Below are 20,373 nucleotides of genomic sequence, written 5' to 3'. Positions count from 1 at the left end.
GTAGCTGAGACACAAATCTCGAGGAAGATGTAAAGATGTAAGCTCAAATAATCGACCCACTCTGCGACCCTCCCCAAGAATCATCCCGTTTGTGGATCCTGCACTGACACCATAGTGAGAAAAATAACATTTAGTCCTTTTTCACAGACCAATAGAAATAAGATTGAGTGCCAAATTAGGGATATAATAGGTGTCGGGAGATGAAGATTTGAGGTAGACACATGACCGTAGATGTGTGATGTTCATTTTAGTACCATTTGCATATGGATTGGTGGTAAGGAAGATCGAGTTTCTGAGAAGACAAGAATTTAAGATTAGTGGTCATATGATTACAACATGCAGTCAAAAAGCCAATAAGAATTACCGGAGTGGTAGACATGGCAGGAGAATTAGAAGAGATAACTGTTTGAATAGTGCCTCAAGATCACTCATGGTGATGGCGGTAGAGCCAAGAATAAAGAATGACAGAGGAAGATCCAGGCTTTGAGACATTCTTGAATTTAGACTGCCCTCCTTTTGGTCTTGGAGGACGTGTGGGACAATGTTCAAGAATATGACCGTAACCATGACAATATTTGCATTTTATAGTAGGACAATATGCAAAAGCATGACCAATTTGATTACAATTCTTACGAGTTGATTGCCGATTGATGTGAGGATCGAGTAGCTGCAAGAGCAGCTTCAAATTGAGGATTTTTATCCAAACTGAGACGAGTCTCTTCAAAAATAATCTCTTAAATAGCAGTTTCCAATGATGGGAGTGGATTTCGATGTAGCAAGGATGCTCGAACGGCCTCATATTCGATCGAAGAGCCATTAGAACTTGAATGAGATGAAGATGATCTTCACCGATTTTGGCCGAGATATTTGATTCCAAATAGGTTGGACGGCAAGAAAATCATTCCGCAGTTGACGCTTCTTGTTTCAGATTATGAAGAGTAGTCCACAATCGATAATAGTGGGCAAGTCCGGTGGTCGATATCGATTAACCAAAAATCCCGATTTCTTTTGCGAGTCATAATTAGCAACCGGATGTGGATGGATGAGACAGGTATTGCGAAACGGTGATGATCGATGATTTTACTATCCCAATCCTCAAGACGGTCGCCAAATTTTGCATCGGTTCATCGTTCTCTCTTACAGTCGTAGTGATGATATCTCCGGTAACAATACGCCAAAGCTACGACCTATCAAAAACTTTTCATTCCTTGAACCCAAAGATTATAGTTGGAACTCGGATAATGTTGCAATAGGTCTTGAAATATCAGATTTCTCCATTGATAACAAGATGAGGAGAAAAAAAAAATGGTATAATAATAGGTATGAAAGAATGAACCAGAACAGGTTGTAGAGAGAGCAGAGAGACCCCAAAAACTAGAAATAAAAGCTTTATGGCTCTGATACCATGTTAGAAGAAAGAATACAAGTAATGAAGAAAAGGATTGTGTATTTGTCTGTGTCTCATTTACAGAGATATTACATCTATTTATACATGAAAATATGAACTAATTTGGACAAGAATAATAATTGCTATAATTATGCTACACAAATCTCCTATAATCATGCTAATTGCTGTAATTATGCTAACAATTACAAACACCTATGTCACGACCCAGGGATGGGGTTGGGACATGCTTGTTCAACCAGCTACGCACTGGGGTGGAAACTTCGTGTCCCACATCGGAAAAGGGAAGAAAAGATTTGGGCCATATATGTGGGAGCCTTCCTCACCTGGTCAGCGCGCTTTTGGGAATGAAACCTCCCAAGGGACAAATCCGTGAGGCCCATAGGCCAAAGCGGACAATACTAACTGGAGAAGGATCGGGCTGTTACATTTGGTATGTTTGGACTCCTCTAGTACGGTGTGTGGTGCGAGGACGCGGGTGATGGGCTTGTCACGACCCGGGGATGGGGTTGGGACGTGCTTGTTCAACCAGCTACGTGACCGGGTGGAAACCGTGTCCCACATCTAAAGCGGGAAGAAAAGAATTGGGCCATATATGTGCGAGCCTTCCACACCTGGACAGCGCTTTTGGGAATGAAACCTCCCAAGGGACAAATCCGTGAGGCCCATAGGCCAAAGTGGACAATACTAACTGGAGAAGGATCGGGCTGTTACAACCTACATTAATTACAGTGTAGTATTCAGCCGGATAGGGGAATAGCAGAGCAAAGACAAATTGAATCAAGAATAAAGAAACTACGTGGGCTCGGAGGTCTCGTGTTTAATGGTTAAAAAAGGTGATCTAAATGCATCTTTTTTTTTCTTTTTTTTTTTTTTTTCATTCTAAAGCTAATAATAGACAAAAGAAGAAGTCCATATCGAGAATTCGAGATGACGGTGGCGTGTTTATTGAGGGGTTGGTAGATATTTCCAGGATAATGAGAGGTTTTTTCAGGACTCTTTTTACTTGCACGGATCCATCTGATTACTTGGATGTCCTTGATACGGTAGTGACGAGAATGACCGCGGAGATGAATGCACTTCTTTCTGAACCATTCTCAAAAGATGACATTAAATTTGCTTTAAGTCAGATGCATCCTTTGGAGGCTCTAGGTCCTGACGATATGCCTCCTTTTTTCTTTCAAAAGTTACTGGCATATTATTGGTCTTATCGTTGAGTCTAGAGTTCTGTCTATTTTAAATGATAAAGCATCCCCTGCATCTTTGAATCATACTTTCATAACTATGATTCCTAAAATCAATGATCCTGAGTATACCAAAGACTTCCGTCCTTTTAGTTTGTGCAATGTCATGTTCAAAATTGTTACAAAATGTATTGCTAATAGGTTGAAGTCTATCCTTCCTCATGTCATTCATCATTCTCAGTCAGCTTTTGTCCTATGTCGTCTTATTACTGATAATGCTCTTATGGCTTTTGAGATTTTTCATCATATGAAACATAGAGCGCATAATAAAACAGGTGTTTTTGTCCTTAAGTAAATATGAGAAAAGCCTATGATAGAGTTGAGTGGCATTATTAAAAATGAGTTTTAATTCTCAATGGGTATTTGTTGTTATGCGGTGTGTCTCAATTGTATCTTACTCTCTTCTTTTTAATAGGGAGACCCAAGAGGTGTTTTATCCTGTAAGAGGCCTTCAACAGGGTTTTTATTTTGTGCTGAGGTGTTTTTGATAAGTGCATAATTTATTAATTTTACTCCCATCATATTTAGTACTTCTAGTGTATTTTTATGCCTAATTCAGTTGATTAAAGTATAATTATCAATTAGGCATATTTTTATAGAGTTGTTGGAATAATTGTGTTAAATGGAGAAATTTTTAGCATTTGTATTAATTTGACCTTTACTGTAATTTTTAGGTGTTTCTAAAGTTGTGGGTCTCCAAATCTAATACTGTTTAATTCATTGAAAAGCTAAGTCAGAGCACTACAAATGACAAAGGGGGACCAAAGCCCAAATCAGTCTCCAATGTTGTCAAAATGAGCTATGGATCTATTATAAAAGCCCACACTTGATGTGTCACGACCAGTCTTGGGATTTATTTTATATCTGGAGCCCCGGAGGTCCAAATGAAGCAAACCTAGGCCCAATTGAACCTTAAGAGCTACCTCTACAATTTCTGTGAAGGGTTGAAAGTGAGATAATGACGTTTTAATTGTCAAAAATGGCAATGAAGTCGTCATTATAGGTTGGATCTCCTGACAGAACCAGTTTCAGTTTTTGGCCCATAACTTGGGCTGTAGACCTCCAATTTGGGCAAATGAGTACCCATTGGAAAGCTAAGAAGTAGGGCTACAACTTTCCTGAAGAAGTGAGAGGCAGAATCGCAAGGGAAGTGGCTGAAAATTAGCTGTGATTGTAGAGCAGAGAATCTTTCTTCTTGAAATTCAAAAGTTTTCCAAGTTTGTGGATTAGGTTTTTGATTATAAAGATCATCTTTGGCAGCAGCGGGGAGACATCCATTCAGACCTTCAACACGCCCTCAACACCTTCATTCTCCATTCACGTCTATAGTTTTATATTTCTCCATTTTATTTTTTCTTTTGTAAGCCATGAACATGAGTGGCTAAGTTTCTAAATTCAGTTCAAGAGATTCTAGTTCTTATGCATGATTTGTGAGACCAGGTTCTTAATTTAAATTATGTCTTTTTGAATATCTATTATTTCCCGATTTCATTGTTTTTGATCTATTGAATGATTTGCTAAAAAGGCCTATTAGTTAATTGTTTGATGTGATCAATTGTTAGTTCATCTTCATAATCCGTAATTGTTGTGTAAGATTGAATGTGAGTAGCAATTAGGTTTTATTGATTATGATCCAAGTTTTCGATAATAACCTAAGGAAACAATAGGGTGAATTAAATGATTTATGTTTATAAATCGTTATTCAGCTTTACTACTTTCTGTTTTTAAAGCAGTTATTAATTTGATGAGAATTGCTTAATACCAATTCAGTTAATAATTAGAGTCAACAAGAGTGCTGGGCTCAAATTGATGAGTATAGGGAAGTTAGGGGTTTTACCTTGCTGTTTGGTAAATCTACGTTTAGTATTCAATAAGAGATAATTATATTTCTTTTGTCTATGATCAAGTCACGCATCGAAATGCGAATTACCTTGAACTGAAGTTTGTTTAAATTGAGAGTTTCATACCTAAATTTAGTTCTTTAATTTCTTCTGATTTAGTGTTACAATCCCCGCCAAACCTTTATTCTTTTTCTGTTACACAAATGTACGAAATTTAGTAATTCAGTCTCTAGAGTTCGACCTGGATTATCACTTATTGCAGAAAATATTTTATTACTGATAATTTCAATTAATTTAATTTTTGGTGGAATTGACAACTATCAGTTTTCAAGTCTCATTCATGAAGCGGAAGTTCATCATAGCCTTCATGGTATCAAAATTAGTAGATCTACTCCTTCCATTTCACACCTATGTTTTTGCAGATGATAGTATTATTTTTGGGCAGGCGACCCAAAATGAGACAGATGTGGTGATTAAAATCCTAGCTGATTATGAGAGGGCTTCGGGTCAGAATGTGAATTTAGAGAAGTCAGAAAGTGAATCCTAGCTCAAATGTGGATGGTGCTATTAAGGGTAGGATTAGAGTTCTGTTGGGAGTGAGAAGTGTTGATCAGCATAATAGGTATTTGGGTTTGCCACATGTAATTGGAAGGAGAAACAAGATTGTGTTTAGCAACATCATTGGTAGAGTTGCAAAAAAATTGCAGGGCTAGATGGAACAAACTCTTTCTAAAGCTGGTAAAGAAGTCCTTTTGAAAATGATTATCTAGTCAATCCCAACATATACTATGACCTGTTTTATGTTACCTTTGGATGTTTGCAATCAGATTAATAGCATGATGGCTAGATTCTGATGGGGACAGCAAAAGGATGAGAGGAAGATTCATTGGGTTCAATGAAAGGATTTGTCTCACTCGAAGAGAGGGGGTGGTGTCGGTTTTTGAGATATACATTATTTCAATTTTGCTATGCTAGCAAAACAGTGTTGGCGATTGGTAACGAATCAGGATTCTTTGCTAGCCCAGTTCCTTAAAGCTCGGTGCCATCCTCAGGATCCCTTCATGGAGGCGTCTTTGGGACACCAACCCAGCTTTGCCTGGCGAAGTATCTTACAAGCCCGATGGTTGATTGATAAAGGTGCTCGCTGGCTGCTTTGTAGTAATAATATTAGAATTTAGAAGGTTGGCTGGTTGCCTAAGCAGTATGGCCATCGGGTGTGGTCTCCTCCTCGGGGGCTACATGAGAATGCGAGAGTTTGTGATCTTCTCTGTCACAAGTCTCTTAGTTGGAATGTTGATCTGGTTAACTCAATTTTTATTCCTTTCGAAGCAACACAGATTCTAGCGATTCCATTGACGGTTAACAGAGGAAATGATATGTTGATATTACATCATAGAAAAAATAGACAATTTCCAGTGCGATCAGCCTATCATCTTGCTTTGATCGAATCTCAAGCTCCTGTGAATATCGTAGTTCTTCAATGGAGCAGCAAGACTGGTTTTGGACAAAGATTTGGAAGCAACAGGTTCCTCCAAAAGTTAAACATTTTATGCATCGAGTGTGTTGTGATCATCTTCCAGTAAAGATGGCGTTAACTAAGCGAGGAGTGAGGATTGACGATATCTGCGATCATTGTGGAGGAGCGAGCGAGTCGATTCTTCATGCTATTAGAGACTGCCCCATTGCTAGACGTATCTGGCTCTTTTATCCTCTATGTCTTTCTAGTTTTAATATGCTTCTTTGTTGGATTGGATTAAGGATCTATGTTTGTCTTACGATCCTCAACAGTTTTTTTTTTTTTTTTTTTTTTTTTTTCATGGTGGCATGATCCAATTGGCGTTCTAGAAATGTATTGTTTCATCAGAATAAGTCTCCCTGTGAACCGCAGATTGTTGGTCAGGCTTTATCTTTGCTTCATGACTTTCAAGGTAATGTCGTGACTTCAGCTCATCTAGGAAATCCTAGACGTCGACAATGTTGGGCTCCCTCAGCGGATGGTTGGCTTAAAATTAATATGGATGTTGCTGTTGGCCTTAATGAGCTGTGTGGGTAGGGTTTCGTGGTCAGAGATTATTATGGTGCTAGCCTCGGGGGCTCATAGAATGCAGGAGCTGCTATCTGCAGAAGACGCGGAGATTAAGGCTGCAAAATTTGGCCTCCTTCGAAAGCGTGATATGTGTTTTCATCAAGTCATTCTGGAGTCTGATTGTCTATCTATAATCTTAAAATTGCAGCAAAAAAAATTTTCCTCTTGCTGAATTGGGTAATAGGCTTCTCCAACTTCAGAGTTTAGCTGATATCTTCTTGTCCTTTAGTTGCTGTCATGTTTACAGGGAGGCCAATGCTAGGGCACATTCCTTGGCAAAAAAAGCTCTTTCTATTAGTTGTGATGAGTTCATCTGGACGGAGGAAGTTCCTCAACCTTTTGATATGCTTGTTCAAGTCGATTCAAGACTTGCTTAAATGCAAGCTTTTCTTCTAAAAAAAAATACTAAATAAAAAAAAATTGCAACATTAGATGTTAATAGGGACATAAATCTCTCCGACTAATAATCCATATGTAGTAATTGTTATAGGTCGCTTCGGCTATCGTTACAATCAAAATATCTAAGATTAAACTTTTTTATGATTAATTATTTTTTGTTTAATTTATTTTATCTATATTTTATTTTTATTTTTATTTTTAATTCTATATTATCATTTTTATTTAATAATAATGATTAATAAAATAAATTATACTTAAAAAAATAAAATTAAGATCTTAAACATATTTAAGATAGGTGATAAAGATAGGAAATGAAAAAAATTAATTTAATGATAATTATATTTAGTAATTAATATTTTTTCATAAATTTAGAAGATCAAATTAATTAATGATTGTATTTAGAAAATTAAATTAAATTAAATAATAATTATATATTATAATTGTTTAGGAAATACAGAAAAAAATGTTATTTTCTTTTTAAATTTCTCACAAAAATTCAAATATCTCTTTATACTTAGTTTTAATTTGGAGTAGATATTTTAAGTGAAATAAAACTTAATTAATATTTGTTGAATTTTGAAATTAAACGTTTTCGGTTGGTAAATTATCAACAATTAAATATTAAATATAATTACAGAAAATGTGTTTTAAATTATTTTACTAAAAGATCAAATTATATATAACAAATATTTCAATCATTAAAATTATCATTTAACATAAATGTAATAAATTTAAAATCTTATGTGATAGCATGTGATAGATTTAGAATTCTTTATGATAAATACTTTCATCATTAAAATTGTTATTTGACATAAATATAATAAATTTAAAATCTTATGTGATAATATAAAAAAAAAATTACCTATTTTATATATATAGATATAAATTAGTAGTTTGGGTGGCCTATTTTAACCGAAAAGAGCCAGTCAAATTAATAATTTCAGTATGTCAAGTAGCGTCCCTTTGCAATATTCAGCGCACAAGAAGGCGGTTTTTTTTTTTTTATCACATTAATTTAGTAAAATATTATCAAATGCTGCTTTTTTTTTACATTATTTTAATAATTCACCCAAAATATATTATCACTGTGCGGAATTGAACAGTGATAAATTATCACTGTTTGGAGTGTGCTTTTCATCGAGTGACTAACTTAAATGCTTTGTAAACACGATAAGAAGATAATTGCTATTATATTTTATATAAGTAATTTATTATAAATTTTTTTCTTTTTTTATACAAAATTATAATAGTAGATTTATATTCTGCCTCCATTTAATAAAAGTTTTTTTTTTAATTCTTATGTTCAGCCTCGATTTTTTATTTTTAATTTGCATTTTTTCATTTGTTATTTTTTCTATATTAATCAAATTCAATTAATAATAATAATAATAATAATAATAATAATAATAATAATAATAAATTTATGGATTTGAGATATTATATTATTATATTAAACAATATTCTAGAAGTGAATAAAATAATAATAATTAAATTATAAGGTGTTGACATTTATATAAAATATTTTAAAAATAAAAAAATCAAAATAAAAAAAAAGGAATGATTGGAAATGACAAGAAAAAAAAATAAAGTTAAAATATATCATTGTACTTCTTTATTTCTATATTTGATTTTGGCATAGTTAAAAAATTAAATTACTTGTTAAAATTAAAGGTACGGACTTTTTAATATCTCTTTGTTTTATTTGTTTTTTGACCTCTGATTCATAAGTTAAATTTCTCTTCAACGGCTTACTATTATATATTAAAGAAAATTATTAAAATTTTTTGATATATATTAATAGAAGTAGATTGTTGATAAGTGTTTAATACGTATTAATTGATCAAGTTTTTTCAGACCATAATTTTTTTTTTTTATCTCAGGGTTTTAATGCATCACTGTTTTCAATTGATAAACAAGCTAATAAAGCCGCTGATGCCTTAGTAAAAGTAACTTTATTATATGTTGGTCCCATTCTTTTAATTTTTGATGTTCTATTTTGTTGACCCCTTGTAGCTCAAAATGAGCATTGATTTTGATGATAACAAAACTCAAACAGAATCTATCTAATCCAACGTTAAAGTGATGTGTAGATTCTTTCTCTTATTTATAAAGAACCTTTGAAGTTGCACCTAAGGAGGAAGAATACTCAAAGGCATCTCAAGATAAATCCAAGATGAGAAAGAACAAGATTATGCAAGCCAAGACTCAAAGTAAAGGTATGAAAGTCATAGAGTTAGAAATTGAGTCTTAAGTCTTGGGTAAAAAGAATGGATGAAAGTTTAGTCGAATGGAGCTCAAAAATGAAACTTTATCTTTTAATTATTTTATAAATTTTTTTTTCATCATGATCTTGGACACTACTATTGGAACATATTTTTTTCTTAAGATCTAAATCAGATTTTTTAAATATTACAAGTTGAAACATGCAGCTGTTGACTTAGTTTGCTAACTGGTTTGCTGAAATATTAGTTTGCTAATGTGTTTGCTAAAACATTAGTTTACTAACTAGTTTACCACTGTTACCAAAATTTCATTAGTTTGCTAAATGATCAGAGTTGCTCAACTTCGCACAAAAAGACAAAATAACTGCCATTTTGTCTAGAACAGTGTGTATAACGTTCCAAAAAGGTTTCAAACGGACTAAGATGATTTGGGACTATAAATACATATTCTTTACTTCATTTTACACTTGATGAAAACTTACATTTGAACTCCAACCTTGACTTTTCATTTATTGCTTTTATTCAAAAGCTTTAAATTTTTTGAGCTACCATTGGCAAATCAACTCATCTTTTCTTTATAGTTTGATTTGTATTGAGTAAGGGTGAGTGTTAAAATATTAAGTTGCATTTAAGAGAGGTTGTACAAGCACCTATTGAAGCTTGAGAGTGTGAGTGGTTGAGATAGCACTTGTCAAGGGTTCAAGCTACCTTGGTAAAAGCTTGGTATTGAAAAGTTGTAAAGGGCTTTTGGTCTCTTGCCTTTAAAAGAGCAAATAGTGGAGAGAAGACTCAAAGAGGGTTCTTTGAGAGAGTGGATGTAGGCTAGTTAAGCCGAACCACTATAAAAATAATTGTGTTTGATCTCTCTAACCTTGACCTCCTTACTTTTGTGCAATTTAAATTTTTATACATGATATTGAATGTTGATTGAATAGATTGAATTGATATACTTGAGGACATATTGAGTGAGTTGAGAAATTAGTTGAATATTGTATGATGCATGTTATGTTAAAAATTACTATAAATATTGATTAAAACTTGAATTGTAATTTAGGAACACATTGTTGAAGCACATATTACTTTCATTATATATAAAGAAGCACTTAGTTGAACAAAGTCATAATTTTTCACTAGGCTACAAGCAAGGGCCGAAAAATTATTAAAGTCCAATTCACCCCCCCTCCCCCCTCTTGGACTATTTTGGGACAACATATTTGATGTCTTTATATTAATTTTTTTTTTATTTCACTTAACATTTTAAGCCCTAAAATGAGTATACGAATTGGATCTGCTAAAATAGGTGCAGTATGAACATTTTTGTTTAAATTTTCCTATTTATTTAAAATTAATAAAAATTATTAATTTATTAGAAAAATAATAACTATTGATTATTATTATTATTTAATAAAAGTATAATTTACAAATTTTTATTAACTATAATTATTATATAACTGACCTTCCGTAATTTATCCTGCGTCTGTCCACCCCTACATATAGATAATATATACGCAACATATAATTACATTTTTTTTTCTTCATAAAAAATACACAATGCTATGGACTAATCTAAAATTAAAATTGTGAAGGGCCAAAACATAATTAAAAAATATTTTTAATTTAATTGATATGTAATGAATAATATATAAAAAAATATATACGTATTATCCCATAAGATTAAGACATTTATATCAAAATCTTTAAAATTTAGAGAAAAGAGTGATAAATGTTTAATAAATTAATAATAAAAGATCAGTTAGGTTACCAAAAGAGTTAGAAACAAATTAATTAAAATTTATAAAAATACTAACTAATTCACTTTCGTACGTTGAATTTAACAAGGATGAAACATTTTTTTTTGTCAAATTATTAAAAAATATTATAGAGAATGCCTTAATATAAAACTAAAAACTCTTCAAACCAACAAGTGGATATTACACAAAGATTGCTGTAATGAATACATCAAAATTTACTTGTTATAATATTTTATATAAAGCAAGAAAAATAAATAATTAAAAAATTTAAATTTAATTAACTTGAATAAACAAACATACATATTTGTAATTTCCCTGAATTTTGCTGATTTCGACCTAAACACCAATAAAAAAAAAAAAAGAAAAAAAAAACCAGTTTTGATAGGGCAAAATTGCCATCCTTATGGGATAAATTTTAACAACTATTTCTGAACTTATCTAATTGTAATATTACAGTCTCTCAACTTAAAAATGTAATATAAAACTCTATAAACTTTTAAATTTTGCACATTAAAATCCCTCTAACCTCCAATTACCAGTTTTTCAGTTAGACTCGAACCTGGACAGTTCCAGCATAGAACTTAGTCAGTATTTCTTTTTTCTCTCTCAGGTCATGTGTAAATTGAATCATTCTTCTCTTTACAGACAGAATAATTTTTCATGCGTAAAGAGAATAATTTTATACTTTGCATGAGAGAGGAGAGAGAAATGTTGACTAAGCGCCATGCGGGAGCTATTCATATCAATTTCTAACTGAAATATCAGTAATTGAAAGTCAGAGGGATTTTATTGTGTAAAATTTAAAAGTTTAAAGGGTTTTATGTTACATTTTAAAGTTAAAAGACTGTAGTGTTATAATTATATAAGTTCAAGGACAGTTGTTGAAATTTATCCCATCCTTATGATAGATTTTTTTTTCTTTTTTTTCTCAATAGAAGTTTTTATTTCATATTTTGGAGCTACTATTATTATTATTATTATTATTATTATTTGATTTAAAACAAAGTAAACTAACTTTCTTATAAAAAATAAAGTGATTTAACGAAATTTTATAATTTATCTCACTAAATATTCATAAAATAACACTTTTTTTTTGTAAAATAGTCAATTATATAAAAATTTATTAACTTAACAAAAAAAATTTCTTCAATATCTTAAATAATCATATTTTTTGCAATATCTTAAATTTTAATTAAAAATGTTAAATTGAAATGCTAAATAATTATATTTTATTTAATTTTATTTATAATGCTTTTTAATATTATTAAAAAATATTATACCTGTTATTTTATGTGAAAAATTTTATTTTTTTTGTTATGTTAATAAATTTTTCATAATTAACTATTTTATAAAAAAAAAGCATCATTTTAAAAAATTTAGTAAGATAAATTATAAAATTTCGTTAAATCACATTATTTTTTCATAACAAAGTAATATTTACTTTATTTTAAACCAAGTTAATGGCATAGAGCTTATCTCTAAGTGAACTTTTCCTGTGAGGTTAGGCAAACTTTGTCTTTCTAGAAAATAATAGTCAACTGATTTAATTTTAGTTAATTAATTTCATTTTAGGAAATGGCTAACGTGATTTTAGTTTATCAAATTTATTTTTTTAGTTAATTTTTTTTAAAATAAAGATTTTTAAAGGGTTCATAAGCCTATAAAGAGAGTTAGTTAACTTATTCATTATTTTTGTTTCATCATTTTTGTTTTACTTTTACAGTTAGTATAGCTTCTATTACAAGTTAGTTAGTTTGTTAGCTCTAGCAGGTGAATGTAAATACAAGACTGTTAGAGCCTAAGTCCAATTGGAATTAGAAAGTATAATTATTTTAGGAAGTACAATTAGTTTAGAAAGTTTAGTAGAATTTAAATTATGAAGTTTAATAATTAGAGTTTTAAAAGGACTAGGTTTTAGTGGTATATATATATGTGTAGTTGGTTGATCATTATATGGAATGTATTGCAGAGAGCCCACAAAGTGGAGAGATGTGTTGAATTATGTGAGTTTTGTTTGAATGATTTTGAGGGTGAGAAAAATAATTAGTTGCTGTAATTATTTTTTCTTGATAGTGGATTTATTGGTGGAGTAGGATTAAATTTTGTGTTCTTTATTTTCTGTGAGTGTGATTTTCACAACAAGTGGTATCAGAGCAGTGGTTTGAGATGTCAAAGATGGTGAGCATAAAATTTAAGGTGGAGCTACTTGATGAGAAAAATAATTTCAGTTTATGGCAAAGCACTGTAAATGATATCCTTGTACAACAAGAATTAATTAAAGTATTGAACGAGAAGCAACTGGCGACCATGAAAAATGATGATTGGGAGGTGCTTCAACAAAGATATGTGAGTACGATTAGATTGACGTTAGCCCCAGATGTGAAGTAAAACGTCTTGGAAAAGACTTCGCCAGTTGTTCTGTGGAAGAAATTAGAGAGCCTGTACATGTCAAAATCACTCACAAATCTTTGTACTTGAAGAACAAGTTGTACCAACTCAGAATGGATGAAGGTACTGATGTGAGGATCACCTTAATATTTTTAATAAATTAATTATCCAATTGGCTAGTGTTAATGTGAAGGTTGGTGAAGAAGATAAAGCCCTCTTGCTTTTAACCTCTCTTCCACACTCTATAAAAGCTTTGTGATAGATCTAATAGTTGAGAATGAGACTTTAAAGGTAGAGGAGGTTACTGCAGTTATCTTGAATGATGAGGAGTTCAAGAAAACAAGTGGTATCAATGAAGGTGGAACTTTTATTGCTGGTTCTAGTCATGGTAGAAGCAATCCATGTGAAAATAATTGGAGAAAGAATAGTAGATCGAACTCGAGGCCACGAGTAGACCATGAGATAGAGAATACTACTACTGTCATGAGAAGGATCACATTCAATACCATTGTATGAAGATGAAAGAAAATCTTATAGAGTTTAAACAATTCAAGAAGAGTCGTGGAAAAGAAACTACTATAATTGCAATAGATGATGGTGGTGATGGGGAATGATTGAATGTGGATAATGATAAGGAAAAGGCAAAAGATACATTACAAGATGAGTGGTTAATAGATTCTACTTGCCCATTTCATATTTGATCAAAGAATGAGTGGTTTGATGTGATTGAAGAAAAGAAAGGAGAAAAAGTGAAGATAGCCAATGGGAACAATATGGAAGTTGAAGGTATTGGAAGAGTGAAGATCAAGCTGCATGGTGATCAAGTAAAAGTATTCGATGAAGTGAGATGTGTTCCCAAATTTGAAAGGAACTTAATTTCCTTGGGTAAATTGAATTCTTTGGATTTTAGGTGTTCAATTCATGGTGGAGTCGGGAGAGTTAGCTGATGTGCTCTTATGATCATGAAAGATGAGAAGATTAGTACAAAGAATCTCTACAAATTGGAAGGAAGCCATTGATTGGAAGAATGCAAGAGGTAACATCAATAATCAAGAGTGCAAGAAAGTACCTAAAAGAAAAATATACTTTTATAGAAATTATGAAGACTAATTCCATTTAACTTGAAGGTGGAGATTATTAGAGTCCAAGTCCAATTGGAATTAGAAAGTATAATTAATTTAGAAAGTATAATTAGTTTAGGAAGTTTGGTAGAATTTAAATTATGAAGTTTAATAATTAGAGTGCTAAAAGGACTAGGTTTTAGTGGCTTATATTGCAGATAGCCCATAAAGTGGAGAGGTTTTCGTTAGTTTTGTTTGAGTGATTTTGAGAGTAAGAAAAATAATTAGCGGCTATAATTATTTTTCTTGATAGTGGATTTATTGGTGAAGTAGGCTCACGTCGAACCACATTAAATTTTGTATTCTTTATTTTCTATGGGTCTGATTTTCACAACAAAGACACTTGTATCATTTGTCGGTTTGTGAGAGAATAAACGCATTCTTGATTTCTGATCCATTTGATAAGTTTCATAACTTTTCATATTTAGAAGAATCATGCTCCATATTTTCTTTTGCTAGAAATTCTCATTTGCAAACAGAGTGATTACTCTTTCTCTTGCAAGCCTTGTGGGGTTGGATCAGGAGTAAATCACGGTGAGGAAGGAGGGAGACTTCCTTGCAGGAATGATGAAATCATGGTGAGTGCACGCTCTGGTTGGTAGCTTGGAACCAGATGTCCTGCTCCTCTTACTGTCACAAATGTCAATCCTTCATATTCCACCACATAACCTCCAACCTGTCATCAGTAAATTCTTTTTCCATTATGTTTGAATTGCTACTCTACATGAACTCCCTGCCAAAAACTATATGAACTTTGGTTCCTGGCAAACATATATGAACTTATGTGTTAATTGTGATCAGTGGCCCTTCTGAAGTTTTTCTGTCATTTTGCAGGTAGGTCTTTTTATCCTGTACTAGTTTTGGAGGTTTAGTAAGTGCTCATAAGGGGACATGGGAATGGTGCAGGGTGCAGGGTGTACTTAGATGAGCTCATACAGGAGAAAGAATCAGCTTATAGAAAGTTGTTTCATCACAGTCATTTTAGTTCTTTATTAATTATACTTCTCAATTCTAAAGGAAATGGGATCAAAATGAATCATAGCCAAGTCAATGAAAAGTAATTATTACTTTACTACCTCTTTGTTGGTGTGCCACGGCTGCCACGGGGTCTTGATGGGAAGCTTGAGACTGTTTATTGAGTACCTGGATGATGTAACTGGCACATTTCCATCTGTGTCACCACTGCAATGATAATCTCCATTGTTAAAATATGTACAGATCATTTCTGAATTAATGGAAAGTAGAAGTCCTCTTTGTTATCTTCTATTACTGCCAATTTCATCAAAGTTTTGTCCTGTTTATAATTTCTTTTGTTTAAAGTGTTTCAAAATTGTAATCCGGAAAGGTGATTTGATTGAAGTTGAATGATGTTTCTCTGGGTACAAGTACAACAGCATCAATTTATTCATCTTAATAATTATCACAGTCTGCAAGGGCTGTTTTTCTTTTCTTTTCTTTTCTTTTCTTTTCTTTTAATAATCTAGTAATTTTGTTCATTATTTCTGATGTTTACGTATTTAAGCTTACCTGTACATCCAGACTCTGATGCCACTTGCCATCAGATTCTTGATTATGGGCAGAACAGTAACTGGGCTATCTGTCCAGTTAAAGCCACTGCACACAGATACCATGAGAGTGTTTTTCTCAAATCAACAAGAATTATACTATTTAAAAATCAATTATCAAGATTACCTGCAATGGCTCCATTTTGTGGGATTTGCATGCAAGGCAATTTGCATCTCTGCAGTATTCAGATAAGATTCTACATACGAGTATGAGCAGGGATTGAAGTAATAAACCTGATAAGCAGATTTTAAAGTAGATTCGGCATTGGAAATTGTATAGGGAGATGCAGACATTGTTCTGATTTTATTGCGGTTAGGAAGTTCAATTTAGCTCATTTTAAATTTTTTTTCAAATTAATTAAGAAATTTCAATTGAAGGGTAATTGAGCCCTAAAATTAGCATTTATGGGCTAAATTAAGCTTAATTTTTTATTTAAATAAAAAAATTCAATTTATTTTTGTGACTAAATTTCTTATTTTTTTTATTTAAGCTCTAAAAATTTAATTTATTGATTTTCTTATTTTTGAACTAAATTTAACTTAAATTAAACTTTTGAACTAAATTGCACAAAAAGTTGAAAATGGCTAAATTACATTAGCTATTAGCTAGAAATTCAGAACAATGTCTGACAATGTGTGTAGAACAGCTAATATTTGAGAATCAGATGCAGTATCTGGACCATTTTGTTTGTCTTTTTTCCCCCCTAATCCTGATATTTGAGATTCTTAAACAATGTTGCAGGATTTTTTTTTTTTTTTAAAAAGGTAAAATAAAATAAAAGAAGACTTACAGAACCAGTCGACCTATTGAGTGCAGTGTCATGGCAAAGTGGGGCATATATGTTGTAAAAATCAATTTTGCCCTTCTCAGATAAGGCTTTCATTTTGGAGTTGTCGCATTCTTCAGAATAATTGCCCCCAGAATAACAAAACTTGTGGATAGCTTCCTTTGTTTCATCTGAGATTAAAGCATGGCTCCATAGATAATCATATACTCCCTTTGCATCTTTAAGATCATCAACCCATGCATTTCCTATCTGAAATAATTACCACCATTTTACAATGTCACGACGTAAAAAGATAAAATTTTTGAGTTTCAAAAGTATTTGAAGTCTAAGAGAAGATCCATCTGTATTGAATCTACCGCAATGCCTTTTAGATTAATGATGGTTTGATTTGTTTTCTTATTGTTCTGCAGAATTGTGTATGCAAGCTGAGGTACATAATGACCAGCATAGCTTTCTCCAGTTAAGAAAAAATCTCTAGTCTTGAAATGTGGGAACCTCTCGAGCCAGTTGACAAGAAAAGTATAGGTATCATCAGCAGTACTCTTATCACCAGCGACCGTAAGGTCATAGTCAGAAGAGCTATTTGAGTAGGAGAAGCCTACGCCAGCAGGAGATTCCAAGAAGATCACATTTGCCACTGTCATTGATTCATAAAGTTGCAGGTAAGTTCCACAATTTTGCAGAGCAGTAGGAAATAAAAGATAAATCGAGTATTACTTACCATTATTCCATGCATAATTATTTCTGAAGAGTGTTTTCCCGTCACTATTTACTCTGAAAGGTCCTAATTCCTCCATGGCTCCATACCCAAGAGAGGAACATCCAGGTCCTGCTAATCCAAAATATCATATTGTTATTAAGATTAGCTTAGTTCACTTGATCTTTCAAGTGACTTTTCTATATAAGTGAAGTTAATAACAAATGTAATGCCAATCATGGTGAAATATATGGATAATTAGGCTTGTACAAACTGATCATTTACCATTACTGCATTCACAGTACCTCCATTGAGCCACAGAACCAGAGGCTTGGTCAAAAAGTTCTGTGGGGACTCCACAAAATAGTAGAACAGTGCTCTACCAGCCTTTGGATCAACAGTCACATACCCCGAATACTGATCAAAATCCACTCCATCAGGTTGGCCAGGCAAGGCAACAATCTTGTCAGCTTGCATTAGCCCATGTTGAGGCTCAATGTGCATGGGAGAGTATTCAGTTTTAGCCTGTAGTTCAGGCCATGACTGTGGAATAGGAGGATTTTGTGACCTTCTGGATTTAAGCAGCCTGTCAAGGCTATCAGCTTGATTGGCTTCACAAAAAGCAAGCAGTGCCAAGAGGCAATTAGTTAAAAACTGGCACATACACAGTGTTAATTTCATCATGTTTTTGCCTTCTTGGCATGGTAGGGTGTGTCAAAATGGTCCATAAATAGCTGGAGTGGAATGTTATATTGATGCACTTGTTTTGTTTTCTAGTACTTGTGGGTATCTTTTAAGAACACAATGACAGCTTAATCTGTAATAACTTTTGCAGGAATTCAAACAAGCCGGCTGCTTTTACAATGATTTGTCTTTCTTTAATGATTGATCTTTATTCTTTATCACCCTTTTTAAAAAACTTACGTTAAGATTCAATCTATTAACAATAATATAATGTTTTAGATTACATATTTTCTTGTTGCAAAGTGCAAAAAATAGAGAATCCTAGCTAGTAGCCTTTCTTCTTTAACTTTTGTTTGACATTTCTTTATCAAATTAGGACACACTTATGCTTTTGAGAAAATCAAATTAAAACAAGAGAACATGGGTGAGTATTTTACAAGAGAATGTGATGCAAGGGTCCCTCCTACCTTTATCAAATTTAAGCCTTAGCTACAAGTCTCACTTGTCTATGGAGTCAATAAGAAGATCAAAGGATTTCAATGCTACTGCTACCAGTCTACCAGGAGTTATCCATAACAATTATGTGGCTGCTTTTCTCTTATTTTCAGACTCGTACAAGTTATTTTCCGATAAATAAATGTAGCCTAAAGTTAATAAATATTTTAAAATAATTATATGTAATAAAGAAATAGAATCTTTTATTTAATTTAGGGCCTATTTAATATTACTGTTGGAGCTGTTATTGAGAAAAAAACTTTTTAAAATATACTAATTAAGAATATTAAACAATAATTTAAAATTAAATTTAATAAGTTTTAGTTATAAAATACTAAAATAATAAAATAATTTTTTAAAACTATTTTTCTAAATAATATCTAAAATGATTTTTTTTTTTTCCTCAAAAATAGTTTTGGCCTTTAACCTAACGCGAAGCGGGCACTTTATACTTCTAAATCAGTTTAAGCAGCCACAAAATTTCCTTTACTTTTTGCTCTTTTAGCATATGTGAAGCAATACATTTTACATGAACATAAATAATAGTTTCTTAATGTAAAGTGTGCTTTAAAGTGCTTATAAGTGCTTCAATCTGGTAATGGTAGTCTTGTATCATCAATACAAGATAAGATAGACATTTTGAAGTTGCATTCCTGTTAATAAGTGGGAAGAAATATTCTGAAATTTAAAGTATTGAACCAATAAGTTTAGAGAACTAAAATATGTCTAGCAAGGAAGATTTCAACAATCACTGTTTCCTTGTAGTCTAAGAACCAAGAATCCCAAATTTGCTAGATGATTTTGTTATCTCCACCAAAGCCAAAAGTCTTGCTAAACTTGTGAGGAAGTTGATGTCTCATATGCACATCCTAGAAGTAGAAGAGTTTTCAAGATTTGACATTTTTTCATACATTGATTAGTTTCACTGTTTGAATATAATATCATACAAAAGGTCATGTCAGCAGATGCCAAGCATGAAGCATCTGCTAATTTTCAAATTATTCTTTGGATGCAAAAGGAGTCATTTTATTACGACAAATGCTATGCTTGGGCATAACAATACAACCAAAAATGGAAGGAATCCCCAAGAGGACAAGCATAACTTGGAAGAAGCCAACAATTGCCCTTCCATTTTCATTGGCAGCAAGGGCATCAAGCCTAAACATGCATTTAATCATTTTTTTATGTCATTTATTTTTCTTTTTTTCTTGGTGATGGTAAATATCAAATAGTCCATCCAACCTTGTTGCATCTCTTAATAAAATGTTGACACAAAACAGTACAGTAGACTGAAAAAAAGAAAAAAATGAAGACGGTAAATTGTAAAGAACATGAAACAAAACAAGGCAAGTTAAGCTGGCCACTTTGAATTTTTGCATTGGATTTAATGGATGTGACTACTATAAAAGCTCTAAAATTTTAAAAATAAACCAAAATACCTGAATAATAACGGCCTCTTGAGCTATAACAGGATTTCTTAAAAGCTATATGCCAGGGTAAGTGCACAACAAGATGCTGAAACTAGCACAATTAACATTGCTATTGGTCTCTTTCTGCTTTTTGGCACTTTTTAATTTTGGGGAAGAAACTCGTTTACTGAATCCCCACAGAGTTCTTCAACAAATGCACTGATTAATTATTTTGTTAATATGCCTCAAACATCATAACTTCTGAAGTTTCTAAATAT

General features: G+C 32.2%; 1 protein-coding gene and 1 long non-coding RNA gene across 2 annotated transcripts; one reads left to right on the top strand and one right to left on the bottom strand.

Moving 5' to 3' along the window:
• Positions 1-14,856: 14,856 nt before the first annotated feature.
• Positions 14,857-18,204, bottom strand: LOC110670563 (serine carboxypeptidase 1). Its single transcript, XM_021832655.2, has 8 exons — positions 17,813-18,204; positions 17,532-17,639; positions 17,167-17,447; positions 16,814-17,059; positions 16,150-16,256; positions 15,985-16,071; positions 15,534-15,639; positions 14,857-15,133 (listed from the first exon to the last, which is right to left on the bottom strand). The coding sequence occupies exons 1-8, from the start codon at positions 18,189-18,191 to the stop codon at positions 14,987-14,989; spliced, it is 1,461 nt and encodes a 486-aa protein (XP_021688347.2). The 5' UTR covers positions 18,192-18,204; the 3' UTR covers positions 14,857-14,986.
• LOC131179211 (uncharacterized) lies at positions 17,337-18,374 on the top strand. The gene is made up of 2 exons (XR_009148190.1): positions 17,337-17,472; positions 17,810-18,374. It is a non-coding gene; the product is annotated as an uncharacterized LOC131179211 (long non-coding RNA).
• The last annotated feature ends 1,999 nt before the right edge of the window (positions 18,375-20,373 follow it).

The sequence above is a fragment of the Hevea brasiliensis genome, chromosome 1, assembly GCF_030052815.1.
Source record: "Hevea brasiliensis isolate MT/VB/25A 57/8 chromosome 1, ASM3005281v1, whole genome shotgun sequence".
In the NCBI taxonomy this organism is placed as follows: Eukaryota; Viridiplantae; Streptophyta; class Magnoliopsida; order Malpighiales; family Euphorbiaceae; genus Hevea; species Hevea brasiliensis.
The sequence above is the reverse complement of the archived record's forward strand: the minus strand, read 5'-3'. Positions and strand labels throughout refer to the sequence as shown.